Source organism: Uloborus diversus, chromosome 8, assembly GCF_026930045.1.
Source record: "Uloborus diversus isolate 005 chromosome 8, Udiv.v.3.1, whole genome shotgun sequence".
Classification (NCBI taxonomy): domain Eukaryota; kingdom Metazoa; phylum Arthropoda; class Arachnida; order Araneae; family Uloboridae; genus Uloborus; species Uloborus diversus.
In genome coordinates, this window is record NC_072738.1 from 99591170 (window position 1) to 99600561 (window position 9392).

The 9392-nt window shown below is 34.7% G+C and overlaps 1 protein-coding gene across 3 annotated transcripts in view; it reads left to right on the plus strand.

The window, feature by feature from the left end:
* The window catches only part of LOC129228255 (protein c-ets-1-B-like), a 102921-nt gene extending 95637 nt beyond the window's left edge, over positions 1 to 7284 (plus strand). For all 3 annotated transcript variants that reach the window (XM_054862922.1, XM_054862923.1, XM_054862924.1), the window contains 3 exons: positions 2530 to 2751; positions 3262 to 3585; positions 4222 to 7284. In XM_054862922.1, coding sequence (XP_054718897.1) covers positions 2530 to 2751; positions 3262 to 3585; positions 4222 to 4562 — 887 coding nt within the window. In that variant the 3' untranslated portion in view covers positions 4563 to 7284. The remainder of the gene's footprint in view (positions 1 to 2529; positions 2752 to 3261; positions 3586 to 4221) is intronic.
* Positions 7285 to 9392: the final 2108 nt, after the last annotated feature.

Here is a 9392-nt window from a genome sequence, read left to right on the forward strand (position 1 = left end):
AGTGATGCAGAATTTCGCTACTCGTTTGCGCCATAGTATAGCTAGAGATGAAAGACCCACATCGAACATATATCAAACAAATTCCCATGTATTGTACTTTGTTTTAGAATTTAAATAGAATTTTTTGAATCAGTTGTTTTCGAGAAATTAATTTTTAACATCAGCGCGTTAATTACTGGTCACCCTGTATATAATTCTTTTATTTTATTCTTAACCAAATGTATTTTTTCTTTGAGAAGTATGACGTCATGTAGAATTCAAAGATGGGGGGGGGGGGGGGGGGGTATTGGGTCGAAAACTGCATCTTTCCTTTTGAAAAGGAAAGCTATTTAATTAAACTGTACTTTGCAGTGTTTTTTACAGTTTTTTCTCTTTTTCCAATTTTAAACACACACGCGTGTAATGGAAATCCTTTGGGATCGATTTTAGAAGCTTCGAACATGACTAATAAATGATTGTTTGAACAGCCGTAATTTTTCCCGTCGCAAACATAAATGCTTGTTTAAACATTTTAATGTTGCTCTTAAAGGTCAGTTAAATGAGAATTCCCCGAATCGCTTTACTCGACGAAATGAATGGCTGCTTCTGGAGAAAATAGTTCCCGACGTATTGGTGTTTTAATTCGCTGCAACAACGTTAACCTATAATTTCTGTGGGCGTGTCGAATCGCCATCAGTTTTCCATTGTTCCCGATTCCATTTGTCGTAAAATTTCTGATAACTCCACCCTTCAAGGTTACGCCAGAGAAATTTATGTCGAAGTATTTTCTTCCGAGAACAATAGGCCGCGGGCTAAACAATAAAGTAATGACCTTAACCCGTGGCGTTTTTGTCTCTGTGTTTATTATTTACAACTATTTGCCGATGGCCCCCCTACAAAATGCTGTGTGTGTCCACCTGCTTCGACTTGTAACTAATAAACGAGTTGTGTGTGTGTGTTACTTCTCTGTGTTCATTTCCTTTTTGGTTTCAGGAAATCTCGCATATTTTAATGTGCCTTTTCCGGTGGGTTGTAAAACTGGTGAATTATTTTCTTGTAGTTTTTTTTGTCTTCCTTATTTTGACGCAGTTTCATGACCTGAATTCGCGTAATAATTGTTTTTCAAATGCAACATTTTTTTTTACATTCATATTTTAATAACTAGTTAACGGATGGGTTGAACATGTTCGAAATATACTACATCATATAAAACGTTTTAGCTCAGTGGTGCCCAACATGGGCACTCATATGGAGGGGCAAGTGGAAGCTCAAGCTCCCCTCCCCCCCCCCCCCCCCTAGGAATCAGAACTTCCTTGTTTTTAGTAGTTTTTTCTTTGCAAAAATGTAAAAACATTTCTTCAGCCATTAATGACTAAGTTATTAAAAATACCAAATTTTAATCATTCTTATCTGTACTGAAATCGGTTTCCATGGGGAAAATATCCTGCTGAACCATGGGGAAAATATCTGAGCCCTATCATGGGCGCCCATATTTGCATATGGGCACCCATGGTGCCCAACCTTTTTTTACTGCTGCACTGTATACTAAGATGAATCTTTTTTTTTTTTTTTTTTGATAACAATGGAGGGGGGGGGGGAGAACCAAAAGGGAAAGAAAATTACTAACAAACCAAGGATCGTAGTTATCATACTACATGCTTAGTTCACTGATGCAAAGTTTCCAACTGTTTTTTAGAAACGATTTTCTGACTACTGGACTTCAAATTTGCAACAATCATCTGCAACGCCAAATGGAGATGATTGGTTAATTTGAAAGGCTGCAAACTGTCTTTTTCGATTTGTTACATCGGACATTTCAATGGACACCATGCTTCAGCTTCGCGGGCCCCTTATGGCCTACGGGCCGTAGTTGGGCACCACTGTTTTAGATAATTGATTTGGGAATACATACGCGGTTCAGAAAGTCTAATAAATGGAGTTAAATAGTAAATAAATCGAATCAAATGCTTTTGATTTATGTACTCTCCGGTGATAAGCAATTCATTATCATTCTCTAAGTTCTAACTTCTGGAAAAGTTTTTCGCGCGTCCGTGATACTATGGGAAGAGAAGTAAATTCAGATCATAAAAATTCAATTCATGCATTCTACTGGGGCAAATAACTGCAGTGATTTCAGAAACATACCGGGGGGGGGGGGTATAGTCATAACAAAAAAGTCTTTCTCTATCAAAATTAATTCTTTGCATTCAAATCTACAAATTGTAAAAAAAATGCTTCAAATTAATCTTGTATATTTCACTTTTCTTTTGAAAATTTACATTTCATTAAAAAAATCATTTATTTAATTTCATTAAAACATCAGCGATCAGAGTTTGTAATTGTTGTATTTTTTTTATTACGCTTGGAACTTTTTTCCAAAAAAAAAAACTTCCATTTCAAATATCATAAATATCATCAAAGTGCGGCAAATCCTCATAACCGTATCATTTGAAAACTGGTGATGCATTTTTAAACTTGAAATATAGAATTGATGAACACTTAATGATTTATTTCCAAACATTAACTTATCATTATTCTTTTTCTATTTAGATGGCTACAGTCATGTTCCACACCCGATGCATAATTTACACGAAGTTACACATGATGAAATCATTCATTACGACGACAACCACGATTATGGACTTGAAACACCTAGTGCTCATAACCATTATATTGACAGTAGTCCAGAATTTTATCCCAATCAGCAGTCACTGAATATCAACCAGGAAACCAAGTTCCAGCCCGCATATCATGGGAAAAATTTCTCCCGAGGTAAGATCTAGTAACAATTTTGCTTTTGTAAGAATTATACAACCCATCAATTTTTTTACTATTATATGATTAAAGTCAACGATTAAAATTATTGTTTAAAAATTTTGCTGTGGTATTTTTTTTTTTTTTAATTGAAAGTACAGGTTGTAAAAATAATTTCCTGTAACTTTTGATGAATGTGTGCTACTCATTGACCTTTTACAGGTCCACTTTTATAAATGAGTATTGGCAAACGTCCAATTAAGACGAGTCTATCTTTATTCAGATATACTCGTCTTAATTGGACGTTTGCCAATACTCATTTATAAAAGTGGACCTGCAAAGGTCAATGAGTCAATGGTCAATGGGCGAAAAACTAAAAATTTGAAGAGTGTTCAGTCATTTAACTGTGACTCTTCTTAAAAGATGTTAACACACTTCTGTAAAAGCTGGCGTCCTTGAAAACTGATAGATGCTTCCACTTAACTGCTGAATTTCATTTCTTTTAACTTTCTGGTTTCTTCTTTACAGGACGGTATACTCCCCACGAGCTTGGACTGCCTGAAAGTTACAATTCCCACCATCACTACGACCAAACCTTTCAGACTGTTCCATCATCAGTTCCACCTTCACCCGACCAGTGGCCTGCGGATCTGAGCCACAATACCAATGGATCCCTCTCCAATGGCCATCATGCATCTCACCACCACCAAACTCATCCTGCGTTCACCACTCTGCAGACTCGAGAATCCCCATTGTCGCATCTGGGACATGTGCAAAATTCTTCACCTGGGCATGTGCAAGGGCAACAAGGCTGTGATGTTAAGCCTGTGATACAAGCTGCAGTACTCGCTGGTAAGTTAGTTCTCTTCCGACATTCTCATTTTGCATAGTTTGATATGATTTACCATGTCTCAAATTTTGCAATTGCTCCAAAGGAGTTCATAATACCTGTTTCTCGATCTTTTTATTTTAAGAATGAGGAATTTAAGATTATAGAGTAGTGCGCCAAAAAATACAATGCGACGGGCCTCCATACCTGTAACTTCGTCACTGGTTTAACGGATGTTTTATAAACAGATCGTTTTTGAGTAAATTTAGCATCCCACTAAGGTAAATAATTAACAAAAACGATCCATGTAGTATAGGTTCCTGCAATTAGAAGGTCACTTTGGAAAATAGTGTTGACATCTGCAGGGCAACCAGAATTTTATTCTGTGAGAGTTTTTCCTCAAAATAGTTTTCAGTAATTTGACTTAAACCGGCAGGGCTCCCGATAGGGAGCAAGAGATTTTCTCACCCAAATTTTTTCCTCCAATGAGAACCCTGGACTTGATCCCCCCCCCCCCCAGGAGTTTAGGTTTTCTGTTCCCTGATTGTGCTGCTGGTTGACAGCTATGAAAATATTTAATTGTAGTAAATCTTGAGTGCAAGTTTTTATCCTTATGATATTTGTTTAATTTTTTCTAAAAGATTTCATTTCTATTACAGGAAGTGGGCCTATCCAGTTGTGGCAATTCCTACTGGAACTCCTTACGGATAAATCTTGTCAAGGCTTCATAAGCTGGACGGGAGATGGCTGGGAGTTCAAACTCACCGACCCCGACGAAGTGGCCAGGCGATGGGGCATCCGAAAAAACAAACCGAAAATGAACTATGAAAAACTGAGCCGCGGTTTGAGATATTACTACGACAAGAATATCATCCACAAAACTGCTGGCAAACGGTACGTGTACCGCTTTGTGTGTGACTTGCAAAGTCTGCTGGGGTACACTCCAGAGGAATTGCACGCCATGGTCGACCTGAAACCCGAAAAGAAGGAAGACGAGTGAAATTCCCACCTTTGAAACATTTACATTGATGAGGGCTATTAAATGGCTTTGTTAATGTCTTTGTGTATTTTTACCACCTGAGCCCTGTTTCTTGTCAAAGGCCAACTTTGAAGCCCCCAAGTAGTGATATTGCAAAGGCTTTGATTATGTATGCTTTGATCATGCATATATTAATCATTTACCTTTCTAGTCTAGTACAGGATGAAATTCGAGTCCTACTATAAGAAAATCATAACGTTTTCTGCGTGGCTGAAGTTCCAATAATCTAGAAATTGAAAAATTTAGCCCTCAGTTATACAATCATTCATTCATTTCAGAATCATTGTGGCAAAAAAAAAAAAAAAAAAAAAAAAAAAAAAAAATATTGCAATTAAAATGTTAAGACAAAAATAATTTACAAGCAAGTCTGTGATAAGAGCAATTTTTACTATTTTTCAAATACATCCTTTACATCGCTTGGATAAGCTTAAATTCATTTTCATAAAAAAGCAATTATTTTCATAAAAATCTTATCATCTTACAGTCTAAGTTGTTAACCATTGTGTCGTTATTTCGATACTTCTGTAATTGCTTCTGTTTAGTTTTTAGTGTTCCATATTTGTTGAATTGTGCATTTTTATCGTTAAAATGATCATCATAAAAACCTATAATTAGTGCTATCTTTCAAACAAACATTCGCCGCTATGTGTAATTATTTCATGCCCATTATTCAGCAATCTACTTGTGAAACTTTGCACAAAATTTGAATTGTTCTGTCTTTTTTCCAGTAGAAAACGTGTCTCCAAACTATATAATTGAGTGTATCTAATGCCACATTTCTTAATTTTTGGGTTATTGGAACACAGCATTTTTGTTGATGATTGGTAAAAAAAATATTTCAAAGCTGAAATGATTTCTTTGCTTGATTGTGGCTTGGGACTAAACAGAACGCTTAAATTTATTCTTTGATACTGCTGTGTGTTAAGGGATTAAAAGGCTGTTACTTGATCTCAAAAAGGACTGATGCAAAATGCTCTTGACGAATATTTGCATTTTGATTTCGTTAACCAAAGTTTCAATGTGATTTTGTTCATTGAATGGAATTCAAATGTTGCAGTATCCATTTATTCAAGGAATAATAGTTGCAATATATTTACATCACAGACACTGATAAAATAATTAGCTTATGTGTATAAAGCAGCTTGCTTTTTATATGTGTGTGTGAAATTTATTTCAATTTGCTGGGGTGGAAGTAATAGAAGTTGGCCGCTTCAAACTGTTGTATGTGTTTTCCCAGTGACTGTATTTTAAACATAGCTCTGAGAACTCTGTAGCAAATTGCTGTTATTTCTTTTAAAATGTATTGTTTACAAAGCTTTTTTTAAGTGGCTGTGTAGGATTAATTAGATTATTATATACTTTTGTATGTATGTATGTATATTGAATGTGTGTCTGTAATTTTGCTTTCGAGAACTTAAATGTTTTTGTTCTGACAACTGGGAAAAAATGGATGTATTTGTTCGATTATTATTATGTACATTTTGACAAAATATAACTTTACAGCAAGCCTAATTCAAAATTTTTATACAAGTAATATTATTGTGAGAATTTACAGAACTTTTAGTTTTCAATTTTATCCATTTTTTACAATTGCATTTTATGAGTTTTTATTTATTACAAATATCAAAGATTTCTGAAACAGTTTTTTTTTTCATTTTCTTACATTAATTTATTCAGTGATAACTTTTATATAAAACTACGCTTGACATCCAAACTGGATACTCATGTTTTACAACTACTAGTTAAAATTAAAATTTTAAAATATTTTTTTATATTTTTTAAAATGTCAATTTAAAACGACAATTTCAAATGAAAAGTTACTGCCCTATAGTTTTCGTTATGACACCACCATTTTGCTTTGTAAATATCAAGTGCTTGTTTGAATGTGCGTGAGTTTTTCTGTGATTCTGCTGCAGTAAGATAAAAGTGGAGATACCAAACCTGAACATGTTGAAAACTTCCAAAGCCTATTTTGTTTGGTTTGAAGGTTGCACAATTTTAATGCTTTTAGAGTTGCACCATTTGTTTAAGTTTTATGTAGAAATACTTTAATATCCTTATGGTGAAACGTTCGGTTGGGAATCGAAAAATTTGAAACATTAAAATCAGAAAGTATTAATGAAAGAGAGAGAAAAAAAAGAAGTGATATTTAAAGTTACAATGATAAATAAAATTTATCTTATGAAATGCTTTATCCAAATTTGTGAAAATTGAACCTTTTAATCGATGCAATTGCGATCTTGAAGCAACATCTTTTATTAAATTTGATATATTCTACATTATTATACAATTTTTAATACCTTTCTACGAAATTCTAACTATATTTGCTACTTCAGAATTTTTAATTGTTCATAGCAAAGCTGTGTTTTTTGTAAGATATCAAAAAAATGAAAATTTACCCGTTTGAATTGCATTTTTTATTCGAAGAAAGAAATATGTTTGTAATTATTAGAATATATATTCCTCGAAGTGCCTTTGGCTGAACTGCTGTATGTTGGCTTCACAAACTGTAATCAAATGTTTGAAATGACTTTCGAATCCTTTATTATGTGTGATGTGCTTTCCTGTCAAAAGTCCAGAGTTCAGATCGAAAAAGTTGTCTTCCAGAGCTTTCTTGTCATCTCGAACGCACATGTCTGCTCTGGGAAGTTGAGCCATCTACTTATACAAATAAAAAAAATTATGTGTATTTTTTTGTTTTTTCTTTGTTTGCACGAATTTTCCGTAATTACACTCTTATAAATGAATCGCGCACTTTCGAGGATAGTTCATTTCCAACCATAGATGTAGTATTAACTAGATACACAACTAGAGACGAACTATCAGACGGGCAAAAGTCCGAAAAGCGCATGCGCGCAAACAGCTTTTTGCCTTAAGCTAATAGGATGCATGCAGTGTTGCTTCCTCGTAGGTTATGCTTTTGCATGTTTAATTCAAGATTCGCATGTTCAACGGTGGCCAATGCTTTTCGCTCTGCAGTTGTGCATCTAGTTATGCTACATGTATGACCCTAAGGGGCCATTCATTAATTACATAAGGGTCTCGACGGGGAGCGGAAGTTACAAAAATCCCTACATACCCTTACTTTGGAGGGAGGGAGGGGTCAAACCCATTCTTACGTGATGTTTTCCAAGTCGATATTTTATATTAGAAATCGCGCGGTCAAGTGGTTTGGAAGAGATCATATTTCATTTGCTTCTGGAAGGTAAAAAACGTATTAGGATGAGCTGTTTTTTATTTGTCTTACAAAGAATGAATTAGCGTAAAATGTAATTAAAAAATCGCACTGTGTATGGCATGGATTATTTTAAATTAGTATCACATCATATAACGTATTTGAAAAATAAAAATCTTTGATTTACGTCAAACTGCGAGTTATAGTGAAAGTGATCCTTTTCTATCAACATTTTATTATTTTGAAAAACGAAATGGATTCTTACGTAAGAATAGGGGATGGGGTAAAAATCTTACGTACCCTTACATGGGGGAGAGGGGGTCAAAAATTGCCAAAATCATCCTTATGTAATTAATGAATGGCCCCTAACCAGAAAACCACACGATAGTGTAATAATGAAAGCAAAATTAAATAAGTGGCAATTAAAAAAGCATTATAAAACATATTTCTGGACGCATAAATTATTAGCTCTCGTGTCCCCAGGTATCGAAACATAAAGTCTTAAATCCTGCAGGAATTTGAAGAAAAGTCGCTAAATTTAACGAGACATCTTTCACACGATTAGTAGATGGATGCAGATGGTGAAATTTCGTGATCCATTTCTCGCTAGGTCTTTCAATTTTGCCCTTTTCTTAAAATTTGGACAGACTTTAAGATCTTATATTCGATAACGGGTGGGCAAAGGCAAATAATTTTGGTTTCGAAAAAAATGGCTCAAAATGCTTTTTCAATTGCTACCTATTTGAACTTTTTTTCTTTATTACACTATTTGTAGGGTTTCCTAGATTAATTTCGTCGCTCACGATGATTCTTCTCTTAATGGGACAGAAAATTAGATTCAACATGAACGTTCATGTTGTGTTCAATCACGTTCATGTTGTGAATATATGTTTTTATTAATTTTTTAGCTTGGTCCAATCCCCCTCCTCCTTAAAGCCATTTTTCTTCTAAATTTCCATTTGCAATCTGAAGTTATTAGAGATGAAGCATCAGGTGCTAAATCTTTTGATTTTTCTGACGTGGAACAAGGACTTGAAATTGCCACCCTATTAATCTTCCTTCAACTTATTTTATCACGTTTTAATTCAAAAAAATTTTTTAAAAAAGAAAGAAAAACTCGGGAATAGGGGAATTCGTAATACGTATGATAAGTTTGGTACTGAAAAATTCTTCTCGAGCAGTTTATTGGTGTGAAGAAAATATTCAGTTTTAAGTCTTCAAAAAATAATTCTAAGTTATTTTTCGTTGTGTCAGATGAAGGATGTTTGCGTGTGGGGGGGGGGGGGGGGGGTATGCAGAAGTCTCTTGGTAACTTTTCGAAATTGAAGTTTTAAAAACGCCTGTCCAGGCCCAGACCTACATACCCGCAGAGTAATAATAAATTTAAAAAAAATATTGAAACAAATGAACTCATAATTAAGCAAATATTGAAGCAGCTGAAAGCAAACAACAATCACTCGTTTAAAAAAAGTTATTTGTGTTGCAGTGGAGGATCCACAGGGGGGAGGGGGCGATCGCCCTCCCCCAAAAATTTGTGAATTTGAAAAATTTCCGGGAAAAAATCACCAAACTCTCCCTCCCCCCCTCCCCCCCCCCCAACACTTCACAAAAAATCG